Source organism: Cololabis saira, chromosome 19 (genome assembly GCF_033807715.1).
Source record: "Cololabis saira isolate AMF1-May2022 chromosome 19, fColSai1.1, whole genome shotgun sequence".
In the NCBI taxonomy this organism is placed as follows: domain Eukaryota; kingdom Metazoa; phylum Chordata; class Actinopteri; order Beloniformes; family Belonidae; genus Cololabis; species Cololabis saira.
The window spans coordinates 32,924,574-32,946,201 of NC_084605.1; the positions used below are offsets into that span (position 1 = coordinate 32,924,574).

Here is a 21,628-nt window from a genome sequence, read left to right on the forward strand (position 1 = left end):
TTCTTAATAATTATTAAAAGGCAGAAAATTATTTTTTCATTCATCCACATTTAGTTTTTATATTTTTTTGACCTTTTTATTTCTTTTAGAGCTCTTTGATGTTGGTTCTTGTCTTTTTTTTTAAATCATTTTAATAAATGATCTGTGGTAAATATTAACGGCGTATAAGAAGACAATTTTTGCTCATGTTTTCACAAGCGTACTAACATTTTTAAATAGCTGTTAAATAGGGTAAAGTTTTAAGCGAACGGCAAGCAGAAAAAGAAAAGCCGGCGGCTTTTTTTTCGGCGAGCGGAAGAATCGGGAGAAAGAAGCGCTTTTCTTAAGCGCGCTATTCATTTCAGGAAAAAAAAGTCGCACCATCTGTATTTGGTGCTGTGATACCAGTGATCTGGTGCGGCTGGATCGGCACCACGAGAACAAAAGCCCAATTTAGTATGTTCATCTAAGGGTTGCTAATGGTATTAGGGAGCCGGCAGGGTGGTCGGCAGGGGCCGGCGCTGCAAGGTGAGCCCGCAGCTTGACCCCCAAACTCACACAAATTCACTGAGCTCATGGTATTATTGCCCCACATCTGCCATTTTCTGAGCAAATCAGTGCTTTTTCTCTTCATTTATTTATTTATTTAATTATTCTTTAAAGCCACTCTGACAAAAAATAATTTGTGGCATCGAAACCAAATACGATCTCGGCTGTTTCTCTGGCTGAAACCGGCGAGGAGAGAAAAGTGTTCAGAAAACTTCAGTTCTGGGGTCGATGTTGCCGGGGAAGCTCCACTCCGGCTTTCTCTGATTTTTAAATATGTAAGAAAATCTAAAAGTTCTTGTTGAAGTCGTGCTGAGGATAAGAGGAGTGAAGGAGATTATCTGCTTAATCTTTCAAGACAGGTGCAGGTAGGAGCGCTTTCTGTGTCTGCATTTTAGATTTGTGAAACAATTTTTTAGAAATAATTTTCATTTAAAAAAAAATAAAATACACTGACATGGTGGTGAATATGTATTCCGTGAATATATATTTTATTTGTCTTTTGTCGGCTTCTTGATGTCTAGAAAAGTACTTGTACCTGGTGAAATATTCAGTGAGTCTTTGGAAAATTGTGCAGAGAGTCACGTTTGACAGAACCGTGCGTCCTAATGTGAAGCCGTTTCCGCGGCGGCGTAGAGAAAAGCTCCTGGATGGAGCTGAATGTCTGTGAGCGGGTGGTGCTGATGCTGCCTGTGTGGTCCTCAGCGGCCGGGGCTCCGCCGGGCTCTGCCGGGAGCGCTGGAGGTCCAGGATTTTAATGAATGTTTCATGTTAAATTTAGCGCCGGTGATGTTCACAGTGCAGCGCTTCTGTGTCTTATTCTTTTATTCATCTCTCTGCTCCAACAAAGGTGAAAAAAGCAAAGTCAGATCTTTCCGGGGGAAAAGAAGCCCCAAAAAACAATCTGTTATTTGTAAAAAAAAAAAAAAAAGATAAAAAGATAAAATCAAAACGGATGCCGTTCTTTATCCCCGCCATCAAAATTGCAAATCATTTCTAATTCCAGTCCCTAAAAATAGTTAAAACTGAATCGGAAAATTTCTATATCTCTCTCCTTTTTTTTTTTCTTGAGGTTCCTGCTGTTCATGTACCATGAAATCTTGCTTCATTAAAAGTGTATTAATTTTGTCTCGTCTCAGGGGAGGTACCTTAAGATGATGTTGTGTCTTTTTCTTTAAATTGTTGGAGGGGGGAAAAAAAAAAAACTTCCAGATTTGGTCCCTGTCAGTCAGAAATAATTGTGTGCTTAATCTTGTCCCTGATGGATGACTTGGAGTTCAGCAATGGGCCAGCTCCAATGACAAATACAATATTAATATTCATTAACTGCTTTGACAATGCTAATTTTGATGCAGTAGTAAAGGGCCTTCCAAAGTTAGCGGCCAAAGCATCAGAGCTGAGCAAGGTGGAAAGATAATTTGTGCTGCTTTGCTGCGCTGAAGGCTTTTAAAGTCTTAAGCAGGGGAAAAAAAAGGCTAGGTACCACAAACAAAATAAAAGAGAAAGGGAAAAAGTTCAGACGCATTGGAAACCAGGACTGTGGAAGTAATACGATCAAGAGACGGCTACAAAAAGATTTGACACCCGCAATGCTGCATCTTTGAGCAAATATATATATTTTTTTTTATTTTAACAAAAACCTGCATCAAAAAAGGAGCCTAACATGGTAAGTCAGCACATTCTCAATATTTTTTTTTTGTTTAATCTTTTTGATCTTTTCAATTATCGCCATTTGAAGATCAATAGTAATTTTTTTTCTGCTGTGGTTGAAAGGCTCACAGCGGTGGTTTGGTGGATGGTCGGATCACGGCTTTAAGAGTGGGCTTCCTCTCTTCAAGCCATCAGTTGGCCGGGTTGAAATTTTCTATTGCCAGCTCTTCGGAAGTCATCCTGCAGCTCCTGTCCATTTATTTGTGTTTTTTGGTATTGTTTTAACTGCCGTTGTTGCCATGTTTGTCTGCCAGGTTTGACTTGAGTTGGGGCTCTTTTTCCCTCTCAGTAGTCTTGGGAGAGTTCAGGCAGGAGAGTTGGAGGTGCAAAAGCTGCACTACGGTGACGGGCTCTTTGGGCTGATAAATGTCCAATTTTTTTTTTGTCTTTTGCGTGGCTGTTTTTTCCGAGTTTTTATGCATTAAAACAATTGCGGATACCGGCGGACGGCACTTGGAGGGGCGGCGTGGCTTCATCATTCGCCGCACACCTACCCTGGATCGGGAGATTTCTTTTCCAGCCCTTTTTTTTTCTCTCTTCACACTTCTGCGCGGTGTTTGTGTTTTTGATTTTGTATTTAATTTAGTGTGACTGGCGGTGAATGGAGCGTGGCTAGTTTTGGGGATTAATGACATGACGAGAGACACCCCGCTGCTTGAGTTTAGCCAAGTTAGGGGCAACTCCTATAGACGGCACTCCACTACCTTTATGTCTGCCAAGCCGCTGAGTGAAAGCCTGTCTTTCTCTCGCCGCTTTTTGTTGTTCTTTCAGCTTATCAAAGAAAAGAGAGATGGACACAAAAGAGCTTATTCAGGGGGATATGAAGATGGGCGAGGGGGAAAAGAGGGAGTTGTGGTCAGATGCGGAGGAGAGCGGTGCAGGCTGAGTGCGTGACTGAATGCATGAGGGGGCTGAGGGTGATGGGCGAGCTCCGGCCGCCGGCTCCTGGTCCTCACGGTGCTGGGATCGGACGATGAGATGCTCCGGCGTACCTGGGCTCTCGCCCGGTTCTCCGGACGCCGTCTTATCGGCTTAACCCATCGGGTTTTTTAAGCGAGGGGCTGCCATAAATGAGGTGCTGCCCCCCAGTGGATTAGTGGCTGACATGGCGGTGGGAGTCTGCTTGGAGTCTGTGCACTACCACGAGTGCCAGCATGCTTGTTTTAACCAGGAACCGAGCAGCATCCCAAATACAGCTCTTTTAAATGGTAAGACTTTTCAACATTATAATCATAGTTGTTTTTTACTTTCTGCTGCTTGCTTGACTTGAAATTGTATGTTTTGATTGAATTGTATTCGTGGATATTTTTCTCCGGCTCTTGTTTAGCAATTTATAACACTTATGTTGCTAAGTGACAGATTGACAATTTGGGTAATGAAAGGCACCGTTTGATTGCTTTGTCCTGACAGCCTGACAGCAGTGTATTATTCTAAGACATCAAACTAAATCTGTTTGTTTGTTGTTTTCTTTTTATTATTGTGCAGGGAAAAATAAAACTAAACCAGATGTAATATTTAATGCCTTTACTTAGCTAAATTTATTTAAAATGTATATTATATTAACATTTTAATTTAAGTAATTTTGGCTGTCACATCTGCTGAGTCTCTGCTTCTGTTATTATTAAGTCAGGGTTCATATTCAATGTATATATTACTTTTTTTGCATTTAATGATAAAAAGGTTCAAATATTTTAATTTAAATGAATTTTTGTCTATATCATTATTGTATTGAATTTTTTTATTTTAAGTGTTGGAGCAAAAGAAAGAGGACTTTGAAGTTAGACTTTTATGATAAGAATCTTCGCTTCAGTGTTTCATGTCTAATTGTTCAGGTTTATTATAGATATATATCTGATTTGTTAAAAGTCGTATGGAGGTCACTTTTCCACATTTGTGAAACTTTTTCACCTAACTTTTCTCTCTGTTCCTGAACACTTTTGGGTCTCGTGCAAAATGTCTCGGACAGTTGAGTGTTTTTTTTTTCTTTTCTTTTCTTTTTTTTATATCCCCCTTTTCTCTTGTGTTGTGGTGTTGATGCCATTGTGGATGAGTGATTGTGAGCTGTCCATCACTCGCTGGCGAACTGGCAGTTTAGTTTAGAAAGTGCAAGTGGGACAAAAGGAGATGGCAGGAGCGTGGCAGGGCGGCTGAATGGAGGGAGGGCAGGCAATTAGCCGCCGCCTTGTCGGAGCTCTTTTACTTGTCAAGCCGGAGCCCCGCCGCTATTGTCCAAGTTGTGTAAAGAACATTCTCAATGCTTTGTTTTGGTCTGGAGGGCCTCAGGACTGCCTGCTGCAGGCAGAGCGATGGAGAGGCTGAACGAGTGCAGGAGAAAAAGAAAGCGAGCAGTGGGATAGAAGAAAAGTTTCTTGCTGTTTCTGTTGCCAACTTTTAAAACACTTTAGTTAATTTTAGATGCATTTCTTAATTGCTTCAGTTTTTTTTATTTATTTCCTGGAATTTGAATGCCCGTTACTATGTCCATTATTATTTTATATTAAAAATGGCTTATATTAAAAATATAGTTAATGTGAATGTGGTTAGAAGGAAGTAATTTATTCAATTAATATTTAATTTGTCATGGTCATTAGTCTGATTCAGGAAGTTAGTGGTTGTAATTAAAGAACGACAAGTCCAGTTTATTATAGAATTAAAAAATGTAAATTGCTTTTACATTTGCTACAGTTTATGTAGGTTTTTTGGTGATATTTACTGGTAAATATGAAATATAATTTGTCGTCTTCATGTGGCTTTTTTTCTCTTATTATATTTTGTTGATTCTGAAGCATCTTGACATTTCTTAAAAATGTAAATGTGGTGGCAAATATTTTACCCCTCAATCACTTCTGCAGTTAAAAAAAAAACAATACAAAAATAACATGTTTTATCTGTTTTCTCTCTGTAATTCGCCCACATTTTCAAAGCATGTTAGGTTTTTCAACCCAGCAAACTAAAGGAGTTTGTTTGAAGGAATTTCCTTTTTAATACATTTGCGTACGCTTCTTATTTCTTGGCGTCCGTTGAAGGATACATCTTGACCACATGAAGCTTGTCATTTGATTTGACTGTTCAGCAGAATAATGGGTTTTGAAGGTGAAATAGAAAGGATAATAGGAGAGAGGAGAGGCGCGAGGCCTTGTTCACATGAACCTTGAATGGAGTTGAGCGCGGGGGGGGGGTGGAGTTGAGAACGGAGGGGGGTGGCGTTTAAAGAAGAATTATTCCACAACTCTAAGGTATTGCTTTGGGGAGGAAAAAAAAAAGAAAAAAGTGCCATGTCCGCGTCAGAGTGAAAACTTTCCCTGAGTCGTGCCCCCCCCCCCCCCTCTCTCATCACGGAAAGTGGGCACGGATGGGGGGACTGTCAGCATCACACAGGCGCTGACTGTTGGCCACACTTTGTTGCGCCTGCCCTCCCTTTGTGGATGTTGTTGTGTCTTGTTCGGGTTTTTTTTTTTTCTTTCTATCTCTCTCGCTCTCCTGCATCCTGCTCTTTGTCTCCATCTCTCGCTTTGCTCGCTTTACCTTGTAGCCAAAGCTTTTCAAGCTGCCAGTTCGTCTCTGGGCATCCTGGAGGCACCACAAAGCCCACACACATGCACACACACACACATGCGCACACACACACATATCGAAGAGACGCACACTTAGACCAAACGTACAGCAGGGATTTGGTTAATAACTGATTTATTTAATTTTTTTTGTTATTTTTTCCTTTGGTGCATTTATTGTGAAAAGACTGCTGCAACCCTAAAAAAGCTCGCCCCTCTCCTCTCCTTTCTGGCGCTCACTTGTTGTCCTTTTTGTCAGCGGAACCAAGACGGGGGGGTTTTCTTAGAGCGTTTGAGGGAAACTTAGGCCTCCGACTCGGAGCCTGCTTTAATCAGACTATGATGTCAAAACCGGGGGTGAATGATGGTCAGCTGACTACGACAGCAGAGATGGAGGAGTGGGGGGGTGCGGGTGAGGGGGGGTGGGGGTAAAAGCACCCCACATGCCAGGCAACACACGTGCACCACACGATGGAGGGAAAAGTAAAAACAGAGGCACACAAAGAAAGGAAGAGAAGATTAGGAAAGAGGCTGCCAAGAGAAACGCGAGGGCTTCTCCCTGGCCTAGACGGGGAGGGAGGCGGGCGGGGGGGAGAGAGGAGGTGGGGGGGTCAGGTGGGAGGAGGAGAGGGGGAGAAGGGGAGGAGGGACAGAGGGGGTCACGTACCCTCGGGAGGAAGTTCCAGTCGGGCTGGAGGAGACGGGAGCCGAGGCAGGAGTCGTGGGCCCGGGGCTGGATCTCCTTCAGCAGGTGGGCTGCTGGGCCTTCGGGGGGGGGGGGGGGGGGGCTGCACCGCTGCACCGCTGCACCGCTGCACCGCTGCACCGCTGCACCGCTGCACCGCTGCACCGCTGCACCGCTGCACCGCTGCACCGCTCCCTGCTCTCTCTCACCACGGGTACTTTTAGCAACATTTTGCAAGGTTCTCGTAGTGGTGCAGCTTGATAGAAGGCTGTCTGGGTTAAAAGAGAGGAGGTCATCCGACTTTCTTTTGCTCAGATCCAGTTTTTAACACTTTTTTTTTTTACTTTACTAACCACATAAACATTAATGAACCCCAGATAATAAATGTTCTTAACAATTTATTTAAAGTAATTAAAAAAGGAGACTTAACTGAGATACGATCCTTTCAGGAGGAATATTATTGACTTCATTAAACATTATTTGATTACGCTCATGTCTTAACCATGAAATGTAGACTTGGAGTTCAATAACCTCCCAGATTAACATATTCCTTTGTTAATGGTGCCACCCAATTCAAATTCTTAATTGCTTAGCTTTCAACTGAAATTCTGAGGGGCTGATTGCATTTCAAAAGGCAGAATTCAGTCTGGCTCTTAACACTGATGCAATATCACCTCTCAGCAAAGCCCCTTCAACTCAGGTATGGGAGTTCAAGAGCCTGTTTACCCAGCGAGGGGGGTGGGGGGGTGGGGGGGGGGCGCTTTAACACACATGCATGTCTAAGAGGCGATTTGTCTTCACAGAATACAAGAGTTCTGCCAAAAACCACTTCATATTTAAGCTATTTGTGCGCAGTTTTATTTATCAGTGACATATCAGAAAATGTCCTTTCTGTAATTCTATTTGATGTGCCAACTATCAAAGATGGGAAGTGAAAATAAATGGTGACGAACGACTTGAGTGCCAGCAAAAGAGAGCAGGAGGAAAAGGGAGCAAAGGCTCTGGCCCACATAATATTTTTGTTCAGCGCTCTGATCAAGCAGCCGCCAAGTCACTGCAGCAAAGTGAATTGATTAACTTTTAAATATACTGTGGTCTCGAGAGCCCCTTGCCCCTCCGAGATGCTTTTTTTTCCCTGCAAGAGGAAGCTGATCAACACTTCCATGTCTACTTTTAAACACCCCTCCCTACAATTCCCAGGTTTTTGTGGAGTTTTTTTTGTTTTTTTGTTTTTCTCTTCTCGTGATTAACTCTGCACACAGACATTTCTCAAGTAAGAGAGGGTTTAATTAGCACGATGGAAGGCTACAACTCTGATAAAGCTTTAATTTAATCTGAGCCATTTATATTCTCTTGCTTTTTCAAGTCCAAGTTAGGGCTGGGCGATTTTGGACAAAAATAAAATCCCGATTTTTTTTTTTCTCTGAAAACCCGATTTTCGATTTCAATTTTTTTGGTAAAACTACAAAAGACAATGGAATACATTGTTTAAAGTATTTTATTTTTATTTTTAAAGAAAAATAGCAAACATATTTCCCTATTGGGAATGAAGTGCAATTGAAAGATACTGTAAATCTTCCTTGAGTTTAGTAAAGTGACAACATTTACAATTTTCTTGACCAAACAAAGATGACTAGACAAGCTCTGTCTGTAATGCAGCCAGCTGCAAAAAAGGAAAATCGATTTTCCGATTTTCCTTTTTTAACATCGATTTTGATTAATAAATCCGATTTAGATTTAAAATCGATTAATCGCACAGCCCTAGTCCAAGTATTCTTTCAGATTGTCCGCTTTAATCTGAGGATGGATTTGACTGATGTGTGTGAGCCACTGGCACATTTTGGGAAAGACAAGAGTCCTGACAGCCTTTTCTGCTTGCTTTGGAATTTGGAGGTGACCCCCCCCCCCCCCCCCCCCCCAAATCCATCAGGGTACTGTCATCCCTCTCCTCTCCTCTTGTCTTGGCCTCCCTTCCCTGCCCCGGTCTCACTACAGCTCATTAGCGCCCCGCAAGCTGTTGTGACAACTCATCATATCATGACATAAAGCAGAGGGACAGGACAGGGGCTCCAGTCCCCCCCACCCCTCCGTCTCAAGCCACCCCGCCCGTCCAGCCACATACTGGGCCCACGAGGTCGCCACCTTCCCATTTAGGGCTCAAATTGGCCCTGCGAGGAGCCACCAGGCGGAAATGCAAGGCCAACAGCTTTTTCCTGTTCGGCCTCCACCTCCGTGTCTCCCTCCCTTTGTCTTACTCCGTCCTGCTGTCACTTCTTCTCCCTTGTCTGCCTTCTGCTGTATCCCCCCCCCCCCCCCCCCCCTCCCACTCCCCAGAGGCCTGACATGAAGCAGCTCATTCAGCTCCTTCCACATCCTGAAAAGCTCTTTTTTCTCATGATGGGGAAACGGCATTAGTCAACATTAGGGCTGTTCGATTTTGCCCAAAAATAAAATCTCGATTTTTTTTCTCTCAAAATCCGATTTTCGATTACGATTATTTTGTGAATTGACAAAAGGCAAAGAAATTATTTCAAATATGCTGTTTTTTTATTGAACATTTGCCCCATTGGGCTTTAAGTGCAAACTTTGCTCTTATTAAACCAAAAATGAATGAATAAAGTGCAAAACTCTGTAAAATAAGTTGAAAAAAAGTTTAAAAAAATATAATAAAATATAAAGTTTTATCTCTAAAAAAAAATCAGCAAATGAGCACTTGCAAACATACAGTAAGTTATATTTCCAATTAAATAAAACAAGACATTTTCTAATTAAACTAAACTGGGTCTTTGCATGTTAAATAATAATGCAACCCATGAAGGAGGTAGAGGTGTGTAATGTCAGTCATTACATTTGTTATTCACATTTGCAAGTTTTTTGCAAGGAACACGAGCTGGTCTACGGCATCTGGCTTGAGGGATGCCCGGTGGCATGTTACAACGCCCCCTCCTAAAAAGTGAAAAATCGATTTTACGATTTTCACGTTTTAACATCGTTCTAATTACATAATCGCGATTACGATTTCAAATCGATTAATCGAACAGCCCTAGTCAACATTTTCCACTTTTGTCGTAGACGGCCACCAAATTCAGTCATAACTTATCAGTGGGTAATACAGTTAGATAAAAACATAGAGGAAAAGTACCATTGTGAGTCCAGTGCAATCACAATGAGTACATAAATGATTATAGTGATGCGTGCAGACTTTCTTTTCCTGTGAGCATTTGAGCCTTGGAGCTAGAAGACGAAGAATAGAGCAGAATAAATAGAGCCAAGGCAATATCAATAACATGACCAGAGGCAATAACTGCTGCAGCTAAAGTGTGCAGCATGGATTTCACAGCACTGGCCTTCGTCAGCAACAGGCGCCATACGAGTCCTGGATGTGGAAAGAGTAAATGTGCTCATTGATGTTCATACTAGAGGGTGCCCTTAAATATTTCTTCAGGGGGCTTTTGAATGCAACATCTTCTTCTCAGGGTTGAAAATCCGGTCAGCGTGTCTGCAGAGCGGCGTGTCCGTCTTTATTTGTCACAGGGACCGGTACGGTGGGAAGGATGCAAGTCAGTGGGGAGGGGTGCAGGGGCCAGGAAGTGTTCTTTCTTTTCCCCTGGCTTTTATGCAGCGGGGAGAGTAAAGCCTCCCACATAGTCTGGTTTTGTTTCTGTGAGCTCCCGTGCAGCCAGCAGCTCGCCAGATGAAGAGTCCTGGGCTGGTATTGTCCCGTACTACTGGCCACTCGGGCCTCTGTTCTGCAGGGACCACCGGGTGCTGCCTGCACGTCAGCAGGAGCCACAGTGGATGTTAGTGTTAGTGTGAAGAACACACAACATGCATGCACGGCATGCGAGCAGACATCAGACTGCAGACGGTACATAATAGCTGACTGATATGGATGTGAGTTTCACTCTCGGCACACTGGATTTCCTCATAAAGACCTCTGCAAGAATGTCATTTATCAATTTTTTTCAAAGCGGTAAAACCTAGCAACCTTCTTATTAAGGAAGCTCGCGTTTGTGTTCCAGTCTCGCCTTCACATCCAGCTACTCTCTCTCTAAGAGACTCTGCAGACTGAAGGATGAAATCTGTGCAGCGTGTTTGCTTTTTTGCATCACCCTAGGCCTTTCAGGAGTAAAAAAAGAAAGCGAGGAAGAAAAAAAAAGAAAAAAAAGGCCCACACTTACCCCACAAGTCACTGAGTATTTTGAACTGTCTCCTCGCTGGCCAAGGCCCCTGGTTGAGAGGGGGAAAAAGTTATTTAAATGGCCACTAAAGCTTTTCAGCACAGAAGAGATGAATTGGTAACATTCTTTCATTACCCAGGGGAGGATGGGGAGCGGTGAAGGAGGAGGTTAGGAGGTGAGGGACTAGAGAGGAGGCCACAAGAACAAGAGACTTAAGCCATCCTCTGGCGTTGAGCTGCTGACTTCCAGCCTCCATCTAGTCCCTTTTTCTCCCCCTTTCTTTTTTTTCTCCCCTCAATCCTCCTCTGTTTGTGCGAGTGAGATCGGGATCTCAAACAAGTGTCCTGGTTTGTGTTTCTTCTTAATGAATCCCACCGCCTTCTCAGCCCCTGACACACAAACGCGTACAGGCGTCCCCTCCCCTCCCGTCCTGAAACCTCTCCTCTCCCTCTCCCCTCTTAGCCTTTTCAGCTCAGGGCTGTGAAAGAGTCCCAGGAGTCCCCCCTCGCCTCCCTGGAGTTCTGCTGGGGTTCATTAATCTTTCATTGGGACCACGGCAATGGGGAATGCCCTCCCTCACACACACACACACACACACACACACACTCCCAACCAGCCGCTGTAGAGCAGACATCTAGATGGCCACGCTTGTTCCAGCCACACAGACAGACACCATTAGCTGCTGGTGAATATCTGGTGGTGTACTGGACTCTCTCAGACCTGAGATGAAGTTTCTGACAGCCTGGGTGGATGTTACGTTGCAGCTTTAAGCTATGCACTAAGGATGGACAAAAAAATGTATCACGATAATTTCTGGCATTTATCCCCATAACGATAAAAATGACGATAAAAAAAATACCAATTCAACTCCATCTTTTTAACTATAAATCTATCTCACTCTCAGATCCACCATGTTTGTTCTTTCTTTCTTTCTTTCTTTCTTTCTTTCTTGCTTTCTTGCTTTCTTTCTTGCTTTCTTGCTTTCTTTCTTTCTTGCTTTTTTGCTCATATCTTTCTTTCTTGCTTTCTTGCTTTCTTGCTTTCTTTCTTTCTTGCTTTCTTGCTTTCTTTCTTGCTTTCTTTCTTTCTTTCTTTCTTGCTTTCTTGCTTTTTTGCTCATATCTTTCTTTCTTGCTTTCTTTCTTTCTTGCTTTCTTTCTTGCTTTCTTTCTTTCTTGCTTTTTTGCTCATATCTTTCTTGCTTTCTTGCTTTCTTTCTTTCTTGCTTTCTTGCTCATATCTTTCTTTCTTTCTTTCTTTCTTGCTCATATCTTTCTTTCTTTCTTGCTCATATCTTTCTTTCTTTCTTGCTCATATCTTTCTTTCTTTCTTGCTCATATTTTTCTTTCTTTCTTGCTCATATTTTTCTTTCTTTCTTTCTGGCTCATTTCCTTCCATCCATCCATCCAAAAATCAGCTTTACACAAAAACGTCATCAACGGGAATTTATCGTTTTTATCGCGAGATGACAAATTCTTACCGTGGGGAATTTAAAAAAAAAAAATATCACCCATTCCTACTATGCACACATTGCCGTGGGCCCACAGCTTTGCATTTTTGTATTGCCGATGAGCACTGGGCAACTGCACACCTTAAGCACCCCCCCCCCCCCCCCAAATCATCCAGCCCCATTAATGTTTTTCAAAGACTTTTGGAAATGCGCCACAAAGGAGCTTTCGTTTCTTTTTCTTTTCTTCCACGGGTTAAAGCGGCTAATGAGGGTGTGTGGCCTTTACGAGAGCGCACTCTCAACACATCCACACACACAGGCAGCTCGGCGTCTCACTCCTCTCGCCCCAAACATATCATCCATGTTATCATAAGCCTGATTAGTGCTGCTTTTTGACTGCTGAGGGCAGGAAACTGGGATGTGTGGCTAAAGAGGCGAGAGCAGCCTTTGCCACCAGCCCTAATCTACAGCAGAGCTCTAATCTGGTTATCTCGTGTTCGGGGACCGCGTGTATTAGTCTCTGTCCCAGCCTGGCCCTGATGAGAGAGGGGCTTGAGCGCTGGTTAACACGGGGGGCCCACGGCAGCACACCCCTAGAGCTCCACTGTAATCTTTGGGTAATTGAAAAAAGGGGGCTCTGCACCACTTACCAGCACAAAGAGAAGATTACATAGCTAAAACTAATTTGGCATAAATGCAGAAATGGATTTTCAGCCCCACCTCTTCTCTCCCTAACCCTTTTATTACAATACGCTCATACCCTCCATGAACTGGGCCCGGGGCGGGGGGTGAAAGGGGGCGCGGGGATACAGGGGGGGAGGCTTGAGAGCTGAGCTGAGCTGAGCGGAGCTGCTAATAGCTGTGGATTTACACGCGCTGCCTTGATTTTGTGGTTTCCAGATGATCGATTACTTCGCTGCATCGGTGGTTTCAAAAGTGTCTCATCACACATCAAACCCAAATGTGAACTGGCAAGCCCACAAATCTCTCAGATTGTGTTACTGAATTCCAGGGTGTCTTCTCAGAAGTGTTTTTAATTACAAACCACGCTATTTTCACTGTGGTTTGGCGGTTTGGCGCCTCGTGTGTACCCAGAAATGTGATCGCTCTTCGTTGGAGAACGTTCAGACCGAGCCGTAACTCTTCGGCAGGCGCCTGCGATCTCAAACCCAAATATTAATACCATTGCTTCTTTTTCTTTTTTCTCTGTTTCCCCCCCTCCTCCTTCCCTCTTTCTTTATTACTATCCATCCATCTTTCTATGCATCCTCCTTGCTCTCCCCTCAGTCTAATAAGGTTCCAGTGGTACAGCACCCCCACCATGTGCACCCTCTCACGCCTCTGATCACCTACAGCAATGAGCACTTCACACCGGGGAACCCTCCACCTCACCTACAGACAGACGTGGATCCCAAAACAGGTAAGGCCCGGACGGTTTGTTCCCACTCCCGCTCCCTGCATGTTTGACCGGAGGAGCAGAAGCTGGGGCAGCAGCACGCTGCCCCGACACCCTGACACTGAAACATCATTCCATCTCGGCACAATGTGTTTGAGGAGCGTTGGGATGGAACTGCTGGAAACTGTAATATGTTTACAACCAAAGGAGTCTCGGGAGGGGAGTAAAACACAGAAACAGCTGTCCTTAAATGGGGCATATCGTGTTTTAGAGATTGTTTTTCCAAGATAGGTGTGTAAATGTTTTTCTTATGATATGCAGGACACTTATATGCAGTATCTAAGATAAGATAAGATAAACCTTTAATAGTCCCACAGAGGGGAGATTTGCAGTTTACAGCAGCAAAGGGGATAGTGCAAAAACAAGAGGCATCAATAGAAAAGTAAAAGTAATAACACAGTAATAATAATAACACACTATAAACAGTAACTGGTATACAATAATAATAATAATAAGAAGAAAGATAAATAATAAGAAATACTAGTATATAAAAAAGATAACTGACAGATATTTACATAATTGCACGTTGCAGTGAGTGAAAGATATTGCACATCTGTTAACACAGCCACGTTGAGCTTCATATTTTAAAGGGGAACTATTATGGCATGTAATACTGTTTTAAACAGGCCTTGAATGTCTTAAAGACAAGCTTTTTATTGTTTTTGCTAAATAAATTAGAAATTCAGCCTCTAAACCATGTCTTTATCTTCCCATTCTCTAACCTCATTATCTATGTGGGATTGAGTGGGCGGGGCTTTGATAATGAGGCTCTGTGCTGATTGGCTGCCTGAATGACGTGATACACCGCTACGAAAAAAATGGTGGAAGCTCCGGCCGGCAGAGTTAGTTGTGGGTGTGGTTTCACGCATCGGCGGCCAACCGATGTAAATCGCATTTTGGTTACGTAACCGAATCTGAACGGCTCGTAGATCCACATCACACTGGATGGATCATCCGGGCGGCTGTACAGACACTGCAGAATTTGTTTGCTTTCCTCCTTCTCTGAGTTGGCAGGCTGAGGGGAGACCACTTTATATATGTTAAAGCAAGAGAAAACCTGTTTTTCATAATAGGTCCCCTTTAAGTAACATTCAGTGCTTTTTGCTGATATTTACTTACTCGATTGTGTCACAAACATGACCCTCTCTCTTCACGGGTCTGAGATGGTTAAAGTAGGACAAAATTCACTCCGGGACTTCTTCATCTGTCTGACCGATGCAGCTGTCATTTTTATGGTTTGGTTTTTAGTGGAAAGTGGCTTCTTATTCGCCAACGAGAACCTGAGCCGTGGCTCGTAAGCCCTCGTACATTTTGGAATTCAGCAAACGACCTTGAACTCATCATGACCACAAATCCAATTGGCAATGCAGAACACAAGACCGCCTCTGCGCTTGGAGCTCTTCCCGTTTGTAAACCAGAGAGCAGAAGACGCGCAGGCTCCCAAAGTGGGTTTTGATTTAAAAGGACTTCGTACGCTTTATCCGCAATAGCCTCAAATTGGAAGATGGGACGCTTTATACGAGTTTTCAGTGACCGGCTCTGTCTGTTGGATCTAGTTAATTTCCCCTTCAGGATAACCTGTAGATCCTGCAGACTCGATGCTGAGGTTTAGCTGCTAGAATGTTCCCCAACATGCATCTCCCACAAATCTAGTGCACATTTTTAGGCAAGGCAAGTTTATTTATGTAGCACAATCAACATTCAAGACACACTTAAAACATAAATAACAAATAAAATGATAAGAGGTAAAAAAAAGAGGTAAAATAATAGAAAGCACAAGTTGTTAAAAAGTAAGGGCAGTAGAGTACAGCAGGTACATTTCATTCTTAAAATGGCAAGAATTACATTTCTATACGGTCAAAACGTACAAAGACCGGGTCAAATACAGTATTACAAAAGTAATCTGTAACAATTCGAACAGTGAATTAAACCAATTCTATGCCACAATGCCTGTTTCCAGGTCTTATTTCACAACCGACGAGAATTACGTTTCTAAACGATCAAAACGTACAAAGACCGGGTTAAATACAGTATGAAAGAAGAAAGTAATCTGTGCCGATTCGTGCGGTGACTCAGACCAATTTGACAATTCTACGTCACAAAGCCTGCATTCAGGGCTTATCCATAACTTTGCGCCGTTTTCAAAAAGTACGTTTAAGAGTACGCTTAAATAACAAATAAAATGATAGGAAAATGGGTAAAATAATAAAAAGCACAAGTTGTTAAAAATAAGGGCAGTAGAGTCCAGCAGGTAAGTATTTAATTTAAGAGTACGCTTCAGTAAACAGTAATGTTTTTAGGTAATTGTATTCATTTTCGTGAACATCTTGACCTAGCACTTAATTTTGTCAACTGTCATTCAACCCATTCTTTCAGGTTAATGCATTTTCAGCATGGTGAATAATTTTGTGCTTTTCATGGTCTCCGGTGGATTCAATCAGTGTTTTAGGTAATAATGTCCCCTTATTATGATGGCCTTTACAAAGGGGCAATAATGTGCCAGCTGCTGTTTAATGTAGTGCTTAATGGGGCTGCCTAATTGGGCACAGTGTTTAATTAATTAATTAATGACTTATATTAAGTCTTGAGTGCTGTATGGCTATGGGATAATGTTCCTCTGGTTTTCCTTTTTTTTTTTTGTTATGATGTTCTAAGAAAGTTTAGATTTCCGCCCACGCGCTAAAACGCATGGCGTCTCGCAACATTAACAAAGTCCCTCTGAAGTGTCAGATCAGCTGCAGCGTTGGGTGCAAACTAGGGATGGGCGGTATGAACTAAAAAATGTATCACGATAATTTCTGCATTTATCCCGATAACAATAAAAATGACGATAAAAAAAATACCAATTCAACTCCATCTTTTCAACTACAAATCTATCTCACTCTCAGATCCGCCATGTTTGTTACACAAAAACGTCATCAACGGGAATTTATCCTTCTTTCTTTCTTTCTTCCTTCCTTCTTTTCTCCCTTCCTTCCTCCTTTCCTTCTCCCCTTTCTTTCCTTCCTTCCTTCTTTTTTCCCCTTCCTTCCTTCTTTCCTCCTGCTCTCTCCTTCCTTCTTCCCGTCCTCTTTTCTCCCTTCCTTCTTTCTTTCCTTGTTTTCTCCCTCCCTTCCTTCCTTCCTTCCTTCCTTCCTTCCAAAAATCAGCTTTACACAAAAACATCATCAACGGGAATTTATCATTTTTACCGCGAGATGACAAATTCTTATCGTGAGGAATTTTTTTGACGGTATATCGTGAACGGTAAAATATCGCCCATTCTTAGTGCAAACCAAATGCCAGCCAACTCCTGATCGAGGAAAATCCTCATGTGGCGGCGTTGGCCAACACGTCTGCTGCACCAGTGGAGGAAACGCTGGATAGTCGAGCAGGTCCCTGGATTTCAGGTCCCTCCCCGCTGCGCCTTCACGCAGTTCTGCTGCTCCTTGTTTCACGTTTGTCATGAAAGAGCAAGTTATTTTTAAACCCGCCTGGGCCCGGGGCCTGTTCAAGGCAGTCGTTCAGGGCAGCTCCTTCACCTGTCAGCTGCCACTTCAAGAAAAGGCAACACTACGGATGCTACGATTGCCAGTAGGAGACGACAAGCACATTTTTTTTTTCTTTTTTCTTTTTTTTTTTAGTGAAAACCAAAGATCAGTGGAATTAGGGCTGGGCGATATATCGAGATATTTAATATATATCGATATATTTTCTAACGCGATATGGTACGAGACAATATCGTTTATATCGATTTACATTTTTTTTTTTTTTTTATGATTTTGATACAGCTTATTTTGTGACAAATTGACTTGAATGTTTTATTTGAGATTTGCACAAATGTTTTGTTATTTGCACAACTGTCAACCTCAGTGGAAAAGTCTGCCTGTTACTGTCTACATTGTATTAATTGCACAGTGTATTTTAATGTAATTGTTATGCAGGAAAGAGATATTTGTTTTATTTTATTCAAGAAGCATTTTTATTCTATATATGCAGGCAGTTTATTTTTATTTCATTTGTTTTATACATTTTGATATTGTGCAGACCTCTGTTAATAAAGGAACCTGTGTGACATTTGGCACAAGGCTTTGTATTAAAACTGACTATTTTTTTAAGGGTTTGCCTCAGAAAAAATGAAGCTAACAGAGATGCTATGCTATAATGCTTTGGGGGAAACCCCAATTATGGCACAGAAAAAATATCGATATATATCGAGTATCGCCATTCAGCTAGAAAATATCGAGATATGACTTTTGGTCCATATCGCCCAGCCATAAGTGGAACCAAACTCAACATCCTTTTATTTTATTATTCTTGTATAGACTGCTAATTCCAGAAGTCACTGTTTTCTCCTCATATCTGCGGTTTCTCTGGTGACAGGCAGCTTTTAATTACATTTCTCAGCTTTGTTAACTTCCAAACCATTTTATATGATTAACCTCCTGATTTGTCAGACAAATGTGACAAGAATCATGCTGCTTTTCTCCCCCCCCCCTTTCCTCATTTCTCTCCCCTCTGCCTCCTCCAACACATTGTGCCACAGCTTTGCCTCAAAGGCCTTTGATCAGGAAGTGTGATTTACCGGCGTGTACACGCGAGCAACAAGCCCTCTTCCTCCCATCTGCACTCCTGTGATGTCGTCCTCATTCACATGTGAAACTCCACAAAGAATTAATTCAAACCCTGACAAAGATTTTTGTTCTCTTCTCTGTCATCGCCCGTTGCTGTCCACCTCTTCTACGGCTGCTGCTGTCGTCCTCATTCTGCCGCAGGAATCCCGAGGCCTCCGCATCCTCCGGATATATCTCCTTATTACCCACTGTCGCCTGGCGCCGTCGGCCAGATCCCCCATCCGCTAGGATGGTTAGTACCACAGTAAGCAACCTCCTTTTTTTACTTCCTCTTTCTTCTGCATTCTCCTGTGAGTCGCATGAAAGGCTGAAACGCATTCAAGCGCTCAATGATTAATAAGCATAAGATGTATGGCAAGATAAATAATGAAGAGAAAAACAGTAAACAATACAAGTGGATATTACCTTTGATGTGTTAGCGCTGCAGCGGCAGCAGTTGTGCAGGCTTGATTTTTTCCTCCCTGGGACTTAAATTTGCTCCCCTCGATTCCTAACGCAGGTCTAGTTGACTGGGTTCTTCCTCAAAAGCCCTCGTCAACCTCAACTTGGCATTTTGTGGCAAACACAATTTTGCATGTCTATGTTTAGTTCAATTAGAGTAATGAACTGTGATTGCCTGTATTTTACCCACAATTCCTCATAGGGGTTCTCCCCTGGTAACTCTTGTCAACACTTGTTAATATGACAAAAGGCTACAAATTAAGCTCTGTTAATTTAATGTTTTCTCACCGCGATCTAAATACCGAGAGAGGCCCTGAGCGCAGTCATGGCGCCCTTTGATTCGCTGCACTTTATTTTGGTATAAATTTACATTCATTATTGTTTGTCTTTGGATGTGTAGACCTCAATTAGTGTGATGGCTCCATTAAAGGGACCCACGCTTCGTCTTTAATTATCACAACAAAACACCTAGTTCCAGCTTGGGGAGGAACAGGGCCCCACTCTGTCGACACAGAGCGAAGGGTTATGAAATTTAATTAGCCACCGCTATCAAGATTTGTGGCATTCAAATTGTTCAGAGTTTTCCTCCCCTTTCATCTGCTCTCTTGCAATCCCCCAGATTTTTGTCCTGATCAAATGAGAATAAAGAGGCCCACGGTGGGGAGAAGCGAGAGACAGAGGGGCTTTGGCTTCCCTTCTTCCGTCAACCTGTTCCTTTACCTTTTCCGCTTTCTTCTTTTCTCCCTCCCTTCCTAGGCAAGGTCAACCTGTTTATCCAATCACAACAGGGGGTTTCAGACACCCTTACCCAACTGCGCTTACTGTCAACGCATCCATGTCAAGGTGAGTTGAGCCCTGAGAGTTACACACACACACACACACACACACACACACACATATATACATGCTCCATGTGTGTTTGTGTAAGCTGCACCGAAGCATCTCCCTTAAGGAGAGCTCGCGCTCCCCATCTCGGTGTTCAAAAGGCCAAGTCTCCAGTGTGGGGATCCAGCTAGCGTGCTCAAATATTAATTATATTTATCATTTTCTAATGAGGCCCCCGAAGAACGTTTACCCCCACTGCATGTCAGGCAGATATGAAATGAGCCGGGGCATGTCCTTGCTGCGAGTTTGAGCAGCAAGGCACATAAACAAACCGCGGCACTTTGAAGGCGACTGGATGATACAAGCCGGGGCCCAAACATGCGCTTTGGTCCAGCTCAAGTGCTGTCCTCTGGACGTTAGTGCACGGCTGGGAGGAGGGGAGGAGGGGAGGAGGGGAGGAGGGGTTATGTGTACTTGTTGCCATCTTGTATCCGTCTGTGCTTTACCACTTATGGTTCCCCTGAGGAACATACGTCTCTATATTGCGCAGGGAAGGGGCTGTAATTAATTTTGGATGCCTATCAGCCCATGATTTGTTGGCGTGGGTGTGCCAAAAGAGCATGCAGACAAAACAACCATCCTCCCACTCTGTCCACTCCCACTTCTCCTCCCTGCTCCTTCCCATACTTGCTCCTGCAGCAGGGTGACTCCAGGCAGAGCTGGTTTAAAGCGTAGGGTACGGTGGCCGAGACCCGCCATTGCTGAAAATAAAAGTAACGCTGCAAACAGGAACAAACGCCGCTGCAAATTAAACGCTGCAAATAAAATAAACGCCGCTGCAAATAAAATAAACGCCGCTGCAAATAAAAGAAACGCTGCAAATATAAAGAAACACCGCTGCAAATTAAAAAAAACGACGCAAATAAAAAAGCCACAACGGAAGTGAAATACCGGGGACCTTTTTTGCTGATGCACCGGTGTTTTTTTACAGTACGTGAGAGGAGGAGTCCCTGACCACCACACACAGCTTCAACTTCACATTCATCCAAATAACTATTGTTACCCACGCTTTAGATTATTCTTGGCATTATTATTAATGATAAAAACAACAACACCCGTGTCCTCTCACATAAAACCACCGGTGCATCGGCAAAAACAGTCCCCGGTCTTTCACTTCCGTTGTGGCTTTTTTATTTGCGTCTTTTTTTTATTTTATTTGCAGCGGGGTTTCTTTATATTTGCAGCGTTTCTTTTATTTGCAGCGACGTTTGTTTCTGTTTGCAGCATTACTTTTATTTGCAGCAATGGCGGGTCTCTGCCACCGTAGTAGGGGATGAAACTTTAGGTATCACACCAATTACAGCGAGGGGGGGTGGGGTTATGCACAGTGCGGAGAATGAGAAAACTAATTTTAGTCGTGTCCCGATCAACGTCCAGTATTCCCCCCCCTCACAGGTCTTCCCCAACATGAATCAGGAAGTGGTCGGGTGGTGGGTCTTTTGCAGACATTGGCATCTGGCAGCGGTACCCAACCAACATGGGCTTTAAGTGACTTCTAATTTGTTCCCTTAATGACGGCCTCTACATGGTAATCATCTCATTTCCAGTGCAGCTAACTGGATCTACCTGCTGGGGTGTGGGGGGACTGGCCATGAGGAAAAGCTAATGCCCTGTGATGAGGCCCCTAATTGAATTAGTATAACTGAATAGATGGAGAGCTCTGGGAGATCTCCAGAGAACAGAGGAGGTTTAACACATCGCCCCACCCTCAGATAACTCCCTAACCAGACCAGAGAGCAGCATTCGAATGGCTAAAACCGTAATAATCACCTTGTAACGATTTGTTTAATCTCATCAAAATAGCACATTTTTGACACGGTGGCCTTTTACTCTTGTCGCGAGTTGGGTCTTTGCAGCAGAGCCTTTTTCGCTTTTGCACCATTCCCCCTGCGCCAAAAAGCCGAATTAGGATGCGGAGGATGAATCTACCTCACGGTCGTGCAGCGAGCACCTTACCATCAAGGTCCTGTTAAAAATACATTCTGGTAGAAAGGAACAAAATGAAAGACATTATTTTGATAATGTAGCAGGAACCAGTGTAAGTCCCTTCTATTCTGTGTGTGCGCCTGTGTAGGACAGGCGGGTGGATGTGAAGGCCTCTTTTGCCCCTTATGCTCGAGTCTGGCCTTTG

The 21,628-nt window shown here is 43.2% G+C and overlaps 1 protein-coding gene across 35 annotated transcripts in view; it reads left to right on the forward strand.

Annotated features, from left to right (window-relative positions):
- Positions 1 to 21,628, forward strand: part of tcf7l2 (transcription factor 7 like 2) — a 94,976-nt gene that overhangs the window by 61,145 nt on the left and 12,203 nt on the right. For 33 of the 35 annotated variants that reach the window (XM_061707895.1, XM_061707896.1, XM_061707882.1 and 30 more), the window contains 3 exons: positions 13,390 to 13,522; positions 18,313 to 18,415; positions 19,369 to 19,455. In XM_061707895.1, the coding sequence (XP_061563879.1) occupies positions 13,390 to 13,522; positions 18,313 to 18,415; positions 19,369 to 19,455 (323 nt within the window). Of the gene's footprint in view, positions 1 to 1,893; positions 2,192 to 3,334; positions 3,444 to 13,389; positions 13,523 to 18,312; positions 18,416 to 19,368; positions 19,456 to 21,628 lie in introns of those variants that run through there. The other 2 variants (XM_061707893.1, XM_061707892.1) reach the window with 2 other exon arrangements.